The sequence below is a fragment of the Aulonocara stuartgranti genome, assembly GCF_965226115.1.
Source record: "Aulonocara stuartgranti genome assembly, chromosome: 14".
NCBI lineage: Eukaryota > Metazoa > Chordata > Actinopteri > Cichliformes > Cichlidae > Aulonocara > Aulonocara stuartgranti.
Window position 1 is genome coordinate 49319 of NC_138950.1, and position 12520 is coordinate 61838.

At 44.9% G+C, this 12520-nt stretch overlaps 1 protein-coding gene across 4 annotated transcripts in view; it reads left to right on the top strand.

The window, feature by feature from the left end:
- nyap2a (neuronal tyrosine-phosphorylated phosphoinositide-3-kinase adaptor 2a) overlaps positions 1-12520 on the top strand; it is an 84828-nt gene that overhangs the window by 5196 nt on the left and 67112 nt on the right. For all 4 annotated transcript variants that reach the window (XM_082502158.1, XM_082502160.1, XM_082502161.1 and 1 more), the window contains one exon: positions 1582-2616. In XM_082502158.1, coding sequence (XP_082358284.1) covers positions 1582-2616 — 1035 coding nt within the window. The remainder of the gene's footprint in view (positions 1-1581; positions 2617-12520) is intronic.

The following is a 12520-nucleotide window of genomic DNA, read 5'->3' on the forward strand; positions in this document are numbered from 1 at the left end:
CTGTTGGTGTGTAGCTGTAGCTATAGGTTAATATTGCTAAATGGTGATCATGAGACTCCAAAAATCAGAGTCCTGGCCTGACAAGGTAGCTCTTCTGTGTTGTGCCATTCTCTTAACCAGAGGTTTGGTTTCCCCGATGTATAAATCCTGCCAATCCTCCTGGCACTTAACGACGTACACTATGTTACTCTGTTTGTGTCGGGGGACCTGATCCTTGGGGTGGACCAATTTTTGGCACAGCGTGTTTTGGGATTTAAAACAAAACGCTACATCCAGATGAACAGAATCAACTTTTGGAGATTTACTTACCTAGATGATTGAGCATGCATCAAGACATGATCATGATCATTTTACTGAGAAATGCAATAGTATTAGTAATAGTAGAATTCCTTGCCCCCTGACCTCAGAAACATCACTTCTTGCCCCCTTTTTAAGTCCACCTATTCAAGATAGCTTACTCTGTATAACTTCCCCATGCTCTTAAACTTTGTGTTATTATTGTGTTCATTTCCTGTTTTTATGCTTGTCTTATTTGTTCTGTACAGTGTCCTTGGGTGTTTTGAAAGGCGCTTTTGTTATGGTCCTGAGTCTGGTGACTCAGTGTTTTGTGTTTCTTTATTATGATCTTGTTTATTCTGATTGTGTTTTCCATTAGGATTTGCCAGGTTTCGTTAGGTTTCTGTTCTGTGCCTGCCCTAGTCCCACTTTTCTGTTTTCCTTGATGTCCATGATGTTATTATGTGTGCTCATGAGTCTGTGTCTGTTAAGTTCTGTGTCTCGTCAGTTTATTCAGCGTCAGCCGTCTCTCCCAGCTGTTTCTTCTTAGCTCTGTTTACCTCTTGTATTTAGTGTCTGCCTCCTGCCCTGCTCGTTGTTGCGTTGCACCCTCACTTTCACTGTGTGTTCTGTTTGCCAGCCTGCCTGCCTGATTAGTTTGTTCTTTATTCTCAGTTTAGTTAGTTTTTTGTTCAGTTGCTTTCCAGCAATAAAGCTGAATATTTTGAGTTACGTTTGCCTCCGTGAGTCCTGTATTTTGGGTCCTCTCTTCCTGCCTGCACACAGTCATGACAGCTTTTACATGAAATGTATTATTATTATTAGTAGTAGTAATGTAACCAGTATTGTAAAGAATTACTTACTCCTGGGAGTAATTAAGTTATGTACTGCATTCATTTTAAGAATTACTTTTTTCAGTAATGACCCCGACATGGATCGCAACAAAGAGCAGAAATACCTCCAACATGCACAGTATGTCATTCATGTGCATGAATGTAATGTCTTTGATATGCTGCTTAGAGATGGTGGTGACTTTCATAATGGAGTCAATGAAAACCAAGAAGTAATATCGATAATAGAATCCGATTCGCTAAATTCTTATCAATTCCCATCCCTAAGACTATATTGAAAAGCAGAAGATATTTTTATTGTATCCGTCTGAAGTAATTCTAGTTCTTCTGTCAGTAAGATGACTGAAAAAATGACTGCCCTTGAATTTGAAGTTTAAATAGTTCTCTAAGGAATTTGTAGCTTTCAGAAGGTATGGAAGAAGTGTTGTGACAGTTGTTCGCTCTCTGTCTGCAGCTCAATGTTTCCTGCACTCTGAAGATGCCTCCAAGAAGATGCCTCCACCTAAACCCAAAAGGAATCCCAATACTCAGCTCAGCACCTCCTTTGATGAGTGCTACATCCGTAACCATGGCAACAAGAAGTCTTCCTTGCAGTGGGACAAATCTTCATCCCAAAGTCAGAGTCCAGCATCCAGGGACACAGACGAAGAGGAGCCAGTTTACATTGAGATGGTGGGAAACATCCTGCGAGGGCTGAAAGGTCAGGAAGCAGAGGAGGACGACCAGAATGAATCGGTGTACGAGGAGATGAAGTACCCAATGCTGGAAGACTTTCTGCAGGACACAAATGCTGCCATCATTGACCCTGAAGCTTGGTCATCCCGCGGCTCACTCTGTGACATTCCTCCACCTTTCCCAAATCTCCTGACTCACCGCCCACCACTGCTCATCTTCCCACCTGCCCCCGCTCAGTGCTCCCCAAACTCAGATGAGTCCCCCCTCACCCCTTTGGACGTCACACGCCTCCCCATGTTAGAAAACGTCTCCTACAGCAAGTCGGGCAGTGTTGAACAGCCGCAGAGCTCCACTCACTACCGCAAAGAACGAGACCGGGACATGCCCTCCACTCATACCATCACATCTTCTGGTCGCTCCTCAGCTCCACCTCTCCCCTCCAGCCTTTACAAGTCATCCAGCACCACACACGGTGGTCACGGTTACCCCCGCAGCCAATCAGCATGCCCATCTCCTGTCAGCATGGGACGCTCGCTAACACCTCTGAGCCTGAAGAGGCCACCACCGTATGACACCCTGATGGCAGGAGGAAGTATGCCTCGCTCTTCATCTTCATCTTCATCATCTTCACACAGGGCAGGTGAAGGAGGGGCTAAACTCAGTAACTCCTCCTCCACACATGGGTCCATGCAGAACATGTCCGTGAGGTCACAGACTCCAACAAGTCCACTAGACGAACTCAACAACCTGTTTACATCAGGTAGACAGGTGATGAAGAGGGGATCAGGAGGGAGGAAGAGCAGGGAGGGTGAAGGTAAGAGAGTTGCAGAGTATTGCATCAACACCATATTATACTACCTGATGCACATCAAGGACAAGGTTTGGTTTTGGGGGGTGCTGGGGGACTACAAGTCAGAGCAAGTAAACCTGAGGTCACATTCACAATAATGGCCCAATCCTTTAACAATGCAAACTTTAAACCTTAATACAATTTCAGCAGGTGAGACAAATAACCCTCCACCATGCAGTTGTTATGTAGGGGGGTATTATCCACAGAGACCAAACCAGCTTGTGTGTCTGGCTGTAAACATGTTTGTTTCTGCTGTGAAATTTTAACATGGAAATCTATGGGGACTGACTCACTGCTGGAGCCCCCGCTGGATGTATGAGGAACTGTAAGTTTAAGGATTTGAGCCTTGGCTTAATTTTAGTCCCAGAGGTTGATGACTGGTTGCTATTACCCAATGGTGCTCATCCACACGTCTGAACGAAAAGTATATTAAACAGTTTTACAAGCTGTTGTGTAACACTGATTACACACTGCGGTTTGTTATCTCAAATACAAAGCAAAACCCAGTCAAACTATGTTCATTATACAAATTAAGTTCAGCACGTTGAAGTGTCCAGTTTATCTCCCACTCTAAAACTGTAAAAGACGATAGAAAAACAGTGTTTAGCTTAGTGTTTAGCTTGTGCGTCTTTATTTACACTAGATAGACTGGATATGTAAAGCGCTTTGGGGTCCTTAGGGACTAGTAAAGCGCTATATAAAATACAGGCCATTTACCATTTATTTACACTAACACCCGCCAGCTTTCCTGAATGCCTCCTCAGTCTCTAATGGTCTTTGGGTCAGCTGCTGAGAAATATAATAAGTATAATAAATAAATATAAGGACAGCTGAATCTGATAAATTGACTAAGAATAAAAAAAATCACTCATTTGTAGTCAAATATGAGAGAATACTCAAAAAGTTGTCATTACTGCATTCGGTCTCCAGGGAGACTGTGTTGCCATGGTGACAACAGTCAGTTTACTTCAGCTCAATTAGAATCAAAATTGAACCTTCAGTTTAAGTCCAATTCAATTCAATTCAATTTTATTTATATAGCGCCAAATCACAACAAAAGTCGCCTCAAGGCGCTTCATAAGATGTTTTTTTGTCTATATCATTGATTTACAATATTTAAACACCATATACAGTTGTGTATGTGGTTTAACCAATGTGTATACATTTTCACAGTAAAATATGTGAGTACAGCTACTGTTACCCAGATCTGCTGAAATAGTGAATGTATTTAGCCAATTTTACCTTCAACTGCACTGGAAAAACACTGCTAAAACTTTAATTGTCTAATTCTATTGTATTGGGTATGATGGCATTAAATTAACAGAATATATGAACAACAGACAGTGACTATAGTTATTTTCTGCTAACAGTATCTTAATTTTTTACAAATTTACAGCACCTAAATCTTCTAATGTACTGGTAGACAACCTACCAATGCATTAGGCATTTAGTTAGTTTTATCTGGGTGTACTGATAGCATAGAGTTTTATTTTTTAACAGCTTCCCTTTAAGAAGTACATCTCAGTCTTCTGTACTGCGATATCTCCATGGTGCAGCTAGGGCATCACATATTTCACATTAGAAAAATCACACAGCACACCAGCAAACAAAATGTCACAAAAGACATATTGATAATTTCCCCCACACACCAGGCATTGTGGAACTGGCTTGGTTTGTCCGCAGTTTACCTTCTTTGCTTTCTTCTGACCACAGCTCATGCTAGGGCCTTCATCTGGGTTGGGGTTTTCTCCAAGACCCAGGTCAGACAGATTACTTTTTCTTTATTTTTTTAAATATTTATCTTTGCTATTAGGCACTGCATTGTTTTACTCACAGCATGAGTATTATGTAATTTCTTCTTCGTCCTCTTCTGTTTTACGGGCAGTTGGCAACCAATTTATTTGGGGAGGTACTTGCACTGCCCTCTAGTGGAAGTTATATTCTTGGATTTGTTGGATTTAATGGTTTTGATTCTCATTAATGTTTTCTGTTTATGTTATAGTCTTAGTTTATAGTCCTTAGTTTTCTGTTACTTTGCCTTCCCCGTGTTCCACATCTAGTTACTCTTGTCTCTGTGCTCCATGTTCTCCCTGTCTTCTCTGTCTGCCGTGTCTCCTTGTATAGTTGGTGTTTCCATGTCTTATATTTCCTGTTTTACTTTGAAATTCTTGTGTCCTGTGTTTCAGTTTTGCTTCCTCGCCGTTTTGTTCATGGGCTGCATCCTCCTGAGGACCCGGGTCCTCAGAAGGTCGGGTAGGCTGGAAGTAAACGGCTGTGGAATTGGACGGTCTATCTTTCTGATTAGCGTCACCGCTGTCTCGGTGGAGTTTAATAAACTCGGCCGTCTGCTCCTTGCTATCTAAAGTATAACAGGACACTGGAGTGAACTCTCGACTGTCTCATACTTCTGTTTAATCAGTTTTCTGTTTGACGTTTATTCAGCTGTGTGAAAACCACTCAAGGGATTAATAAAGTTTTATTTCATCTTACTTTAATCTCAGCCAAACCGATTTACTCACGAACAAATAAAACACTGAAAAAAGCCAAATAATAAAAATTTAGGTTGTCTAAGTGACTTATATATTACGTTTAACCTGAGTAGCGAAAGTCCGCGGTGATCTGAAAATGATGTGCCGGGAGTTGTGCCGTTCTCGGCGGCTTCAGTGACCCTCGAGCTCCCGGCTAGCTATCGAGCTGGTGGGTAACAGACGTCTCCAAAAACGTCGAAGCACTTTTGCAAATAAGTGATATCTTGATAAACCGAGCAGATATTTGAAGTTTACACAGCTACATTTTTCGCCTGAAAATATGTTAAAAGTTTATTTTGTGACCCAGAAAGATTAATAACAGTAATTTTAAAACTTAGTAGCGGCCGCCATTGTTGGAAACTGGAGTTTGGCTGGGCCGCGCTATGAATTCTGGGATATGGTGGGCCACGAAGGACACATCTGACCCATCCTTCAAATTCGGGGAAAAGGAGGACGGCTGCACTCGGAGGAGTCTACGAATTTGGACAGCCTTCGGCGCGTTGCTGTGATGAAATTGGCCTACAAATGCGGCCTCAGGAGGAAGCAGCCCATGAATTTGGATCAGAACCAGATCAGGATCATAGATCTGGAGCAAATCAGTTCTTGTATCAGCTCATCTGGCCAGGATTCACTTTGGATCTGTTTATTGTGGCTTGTTGCCGTTTGTTGTGGTCAGCAGTCCAGAGCTGACAACAACAACAACTACTGAGTATAAGTTAACATTGTACCTTCTAATGTCTGGTTAGAGTGTCTGAAAAATCACACTTTTTCTCTGATAAACAGTTTAATTAAATTCTCGCACCTCATGAGAGTTTATTTACAAAGTGTTGGAGCTCCACTTCAAAGAAAGTTTTAATGCCTAATGACAGCTAACAGTGGAAAAAACAGCAGTTACTGTCAAAAAATTCACCTTGTGACATGGACGGTTCTCACTTGGAATATTGAACACTTGATATAACACTGACCGTGAGCAGTACAGCCACTGCGCAGTAGTCCAACACAGTGGTTTACTATGCATTTTCATGCAACATTTGAATAACACAAAATTAATAGTTTCATAATATGAAAATACTAGTGATGTCAGCGTTAATCTCATTAAAATGACGCTAACTCCATAACCGCATTAACGTGGCAACACTCTGTTAGCGAGTTAGCGCATTAGCGCCCCGTGTGCCCCGTGCGTGGAGTGTGTGTAGATACTCTGTTTTCCAGTGTCTCCAGAAGTGGTCTGCTAGGTGCTGGACTTGCTGCCATTGCTGCTTGTAGAGATCCTTCTCTGTAAACTTCCCCGGTGGAGGTGGTGCGCTTGCCTTTTGTGTAAGGAGCATAGCCGGGCTAGTATTTCAAGTGAGTCTGCATCTGAAGAGACAGGAACTACAGGCCTGGAGTTAATAATAGTTGTTACTTCTGCCATTAAAGTGCGCAGTACTTCGTGTGTGAGATGGGAACAATCTGTGCGCATTAGCATAGAGTCCAGGATCCTCCTTGCAACTCCAATCGTGCATTCCCATGCGCCACCAGAGTGCAGTTGTATTCACCGGCTCCAGATAGCAAAGAAGAAGAATAGACAGTTAATGAAAACATCCATGGACTCAATCACTTCTATGTGAACAGCACGAGTACTTAGACAAGTAAATAGCACTGCCCAGCGCTTATTGTAGGCTAGTCCTCCTTTTGTGCGCCTTCCAACTACATTCCAAGGCCCAAAGACATCCAGGCCTCTGTAAGTAAAGGGGGAAGAACTACTAAGTTGTTCCTCTGGCAATTGCGACATCTTCTAGCTCTCAGTTCTGCCTCGCAGCTTCCGACAAATGACACATCCATGAATAACACTGCCTATGCATCTTTTGCCACCTATCAGCCATATTCCAGCCGCTCGAATCGCACCCTCAGAGAAACTAGCTGTCTGCACAGAGCGAATAATAACACTCCTTGCCTTGGACAACTGTGGCTTTGAACACTGATGCCATCCTTTGCATTCCTTAGCAATTTGGGTCATGGACTGAGCAATATGAATAAGTGTGGCAACTGGTCATTGCAAAGAGTTCCATGAAAAAAATTTCTCAAACCTTTCTGGAGCGAGTTTCTTTTCCTCTTTCTTACTGGCACAGCAAGTGACTCGTGGCCAGATCGCTTTATCTGAGTCTGGTTCAACAACACTGAAGATGTCTTGCTTTTGTATTGTTCATACAAGATTGCTGGTCCAGACAGCTGGTTCGTATTAGTAAGCTGAGAGGCTTGGATTGATCTTGACGCATGATCTGCTGGATTATGTTCTGTGGGCACATATCGCCTGTCATGTCTGCAGTGGCAGACGAGTGGAGGTTGAAAGTAGGACCCAAGATGCAGGAAGTGTCAGATACAGGTGAACTTTATTAAACCGGTAAGTAAAACAAACAAAAACGTAGCAGGCAAGAAACAGAAGCTAAGGAACCTATACTGGGAGAAGTCCAGAAACAAACCAAAACAGACCACAAAATCAAAAACGCAGGAACACAAGAAAACCGAGCCAACAAACAGTTCAGGGGGCTGACCCAGAGGCCAACAGCGCAGGAATCCCAAACAGTTAAATTCAGGAGGCCGACCGTGCGAAAAGCCGCAGGTGGTGGCGCTGCAGGCGACAGCATGGGAGCTAGCGTGGGAGCTGCAGGTGGTGGCGCTGCAGGCAACAGCATGAGGGCCGCAGGTGGTGGCGCTGCATGCTGGACGGGCCCCTCAGACCCTCCAGCGGAGGCTGACGAAGGCTGGATGGGCCCTTCGGACCCTCCAGCAGAGACAGGCACAAAAGCAGCAGGCATGAGGTCCTGTGACAGACACGAAGGTGACTGAAGCTGCGCAGGGCACTGACTCTGCCCAAGCAGTGCTAACAAGATGCACTTCTAAGTAAAACAAACAAAAACGTAGCAGGCAAGAAACAGAAGCTAAGGAACCTATACTGGGAAAAACTAAGAAAACACCGACCTGAAACGGGGATGGGGGAGACGCAGGGAGATAACAGAATGAGGCAGGGAAAGAACACAGGTGAACCAGCAACGCACACGAGAAAACACAGGGCTTAAATACACACAGGGAAATCAGGGAATGGGAGACAGAAGGGAGACACGGCTGGGATTAATTTTTGCTGAGGAGACGGATGGCTTGTGGAAAAAAGCTGTTGCACAGTCTGGATGTGTGTGCCCAAATGCTTCGGTACCTTTTTCCAGATGGCAGGAGTGTGAAGAGTGTGTGAGAGGGGTGTGTCCGATCAGCCACAATGCTGGTGGCTTTGCGAATGCATCGTGTGGTGTAGATGTCCTCAATAGAGGGGAGAGAGACCCCGATGATCTTCTCTGCTGTTCCCACTATCCGCTGTAGGGTCTTGCGGTCTGATATGGCACAGTTTCCAAACCAGACAGTGATGCAGCCGCTCAGGATGTTCTCGATAGTTCCTCTATAGAAGGTGGTCAGGATCGGTGGTGGAAGCCGAGCCTTTCTCAGTCTTCTCAGAAAGAAAAGACGCTGTTGGGCTTTCTTGTGCAGGGAGCTGGTGTTGAGGGACCAGCCGAGGTCCTTCCCCAGGAATTTGGTGCTGTCGACGATCTTCACAGAGGAGCCGTTGATGCTCAGCGGTGAGTGGTCGCCTCGTGTCCTCCTAAAGTCAACAACCATCTCTTTTGTCTTGTCAACCTTCGTTATGGCGGTATGCAAATTGCAGTGGGTCCAGTGAGGGGGGCAGCAGATTCTTGATGTGTCTCATGACGAGCCGCTCGAAGCACTTCATGATGGTGGGTGTAAGTGGAACAGGACGGTAGTCGTTGAGACAGGACACAGAAAACTTCTTGGGCACAGGGACGATGGTGGTGGCCTTGAGGCACGTGGGAACGACGGCACTGCTCAGAGAGATGTTGAAGATGTCGGTGAGAACATCTGCCAGCTGATCAGCACATTCTCTGAGTACTCTGCCTGGGATGTTGTCTGGTCCAGCAGCTTTACGTGGGTTGACTCTGCGTAGAGTTTTCCTCACCTCAGCTGTAGTGAGACACAGGACCTGGTCGTTCGGAGGAGGGGTGGTCTTCCTCGCCGCCACGTCGTTCTGCCTGTCGAACCGAGCGTAGAAGTTGTTCAGCGCATATGGGAGGGAGCCGTCACTGTCACAGGCAGGTGATGTCATCCTGTAGTTAGTAATGGCTTGTAAGCCCTGCCACATGCGCTGTGTGTCGCCGCTGTCCTTGAAGTGGTTGTGGATTCTCTGGGCGTGTGCGCGCTTCGCCTCTCTGATGGCCTAAGAAAGTTCGGCCCTAGCTCTTCTAAGTGCCACCTTATCTCCCTCTTTGAAGGCAGAGTCTCGGGTCCTTAGAAGTGCACGCACTTCCACAGTAATCCACGGTTTCTGGTTGGGTCGTGAGATGATGGTCTTGAAGACAGTGATGTCATCGGTGCACTTGTTGATGTAGCTGGACACTGATGATGTGTACTCCTCCAAGTCAGTGAAGTCGCTGTAAGTTGCAGCCTCCCTAAACATGTTCCAGTCAGTGCTCTCGAAGCAGTCCTGAAGAGCAGAGATGGCTCCTGCTGGCCAGGTTTTCACCTGCTTCAGAACCGGTTTTGATCGCCTGACGAGTGGTCTGTATGCTGGAATTAGCATAACAGAGATGTGGTCTGAGTAGCCGAGGTGGGGGCGGGGCTCTGCCCGATATGCGCCGGGATGTTTGTGTAAACAAGATCCAGCGTGTTTTCCCCTCTCGTTGCAAAGTCCACATACTGATGGAATCTAGGAAGCACTGACTTGAGATTTGCATGGTTGAAATCTCCAGCAACAATAAACAGTCCATCCGGGTATGTATTTTGCAGTTCACTGATCTTTGTATACAGTTCCCATAGCGCTTCCTTAGCATTAGCGCTAGGTGGAATGTACACTCCGATAATGAAAACAGTGGTGAATTCCTGTGGTAAATAAAAAGGTCTGCATCTAACAGTCACAAACTCCACCAGCGATGAGCAATAACTAGAAACTAGCACAGAGTTCCTGCACCATTTCTCGTTGATGTAAACACACAAGCCGCCACCGCGAGTCTTACCGCACAGAGCTGCATTTCTGTCGGCGCGAAACGAGGCCAGCCCGTTTAGTTCCTCACGATTGTCTGAAATGTCATTGCTTTCAAGCAGTGTTGGCAGTGTGAGGCTGATACCACCATTATGTGCCTCAACCTGATAGCCATTCGCTCTTCTTCCAGATCTCTCTAATGCCAGCACATGTCTTCAAGGTGTAGGGGAATGCATCACCTTGAATTTTGAACAGGTCAAAAAATCCTGTCCTTGCTAATGATCTGTTACTCTGGTTGTCGAGCATATCATTATCATCATCGTCAGTGGTCCTAGCCTGTTTGGCGCCCCGGGCGAACACTCCCTCTGGCGCCGCCCCCCCCCCCCCCCCTCCCCACACACACACACACACACACACACACACACACACACACACACACACACACACATAAAACATATTAAGGATTATACATTAACATAAAACTGTTGTCAGAACCATACTGAATTTTGCCAGAGAAACACACATATGAAGAGAGAGAGAGAGTATGCATTGTATCCAAATGGCTACCAAACAGCCGTCATAATTCGTCATACAATGAGAGCAGGACAAATCAACAACTGACACTGACTAATTAATATTAAAATCTGTAACATAATGTATTGTTTGGAGTTTAGTCTGTTACTGTTACTATGTTTACCATTTATTTTTGGAGCAACTGTAACCCACATCATTTCCTTAGGGATTAATAAAGTGTTCTGATTCTGATTGGTTCAGGATGACCTGCCATTATCCAATCACACATCTTCTTACCTGCATCTGTTGCTCGTTTCTCCTCCTCTTCTTTTCCCTTTTTTCTAAACTGAGCACCTGATGGCTTTGAGCTTTTCTTGTCCATCTTCCACTGGTTTTAATGTTGCACTCCAGTATGAACACAAATAATGGAGGACTCGAGGATCACCACAACATAACCTAACAGACCTACACCTTAGTTCACTGATTCACTTTGTCTAAGGTTTATTTCTGGGATTTCACACAACCCAGGATTCAAATCATGAATCCATGATGGGCTTGGATTTACAACATTATGAATGAAATGTGCTCTATTTGGAAGCAGCAGGTCTCCCTCCCCTTTCGACGGGTTGCGTGAGACTTTAAATCATCAAACTGTAAATTATAAACTGTAAATCTTTGTTGATCCCTTTACCCCGAGTCGTAAAGTGTATATTTATTTTCTTACTCTTCTTATATTTATTGTTTGTTTACTTGCACTGCTGTAACTGGAGCCTCGTCGTCTCGTCTCTCTATATACTGGACTGTAAGTAGCGGAGATGACAATAAAGTTTACTTTGACTTCAGCAGCGCGCAGGTGCACCGAGGGCTCTCGCGCTCTCGCGCTCTCGCGCTCACTTTTCTCATATAGAGTTTCAAAAAAACATCGGTGCAAATTATAAGTCTCTATCATGATGTCTGGTGTTTTCGTGTTTGTCGTTTTGTTTTTATTTTGCAAGTTGATTATTAGACGCTGCTCCAGCCAGCCAGAGAATCCCCCGCCGCCCCGCCCTCTCCTCCCTGTGCTGCAAGCAGCAGGCGCACCTTGCAAACGGAGGGCGCCCTTACTCCCAGCAAATGGGCGAGAGAAAACCGAACGGTGCCTATGCCATTCCCAATATGCGCTGGCTGATGTCGGGGCAGCAGGAGTACGAGCAATTTTTTATTTTTTATTTTTTTTGCCGATGCCCGTGATGCCACCCCGGGCAACCGCCCGTGTCGCCCGTATCAAAAACTGTTACTGATCATCGTTTATATAGCACTTTAAAAACACAGCAGGCAGACCAAAGTGCTGAACAACACAAAAACAAAGAAAAGCAAAACATAGTAGGGATGTCAGTTTCCCGCATAGTTTAAAGTCAGGAAATTAAAATAGGTTTTCAATCTCGACTTAAAGACCTGCACTGAAGACACTTGTCTAATATGAAAGGGAAGGTTGTTCCAAAGCATCGGAGCCGCAATTGAGAAAGCTCGATCTCCTCCGAGTTTCAGCCGCGACTTAGGGACTGACAACAGCAATTGATCAGCTGAATGGAGCGAGCGAGTAGAAGTATGAGGCTTCAACAAATCGGATAAATATACAGGGGCCAGACCGTTTAAAGATTTAAAAACCAATAAAAGGACTTTAAAACTGATCCTAAAAACAATAGGAAGCCAATGGAGTGAAGCCAGAACCAGAGGGATGCGGTCAAATTTCCTTCTACCAGTTAAAAAAAATGTGCCGCTGCATTTTGCACTAATTGCAAGCATGACAGGGTGCCCAACCTGG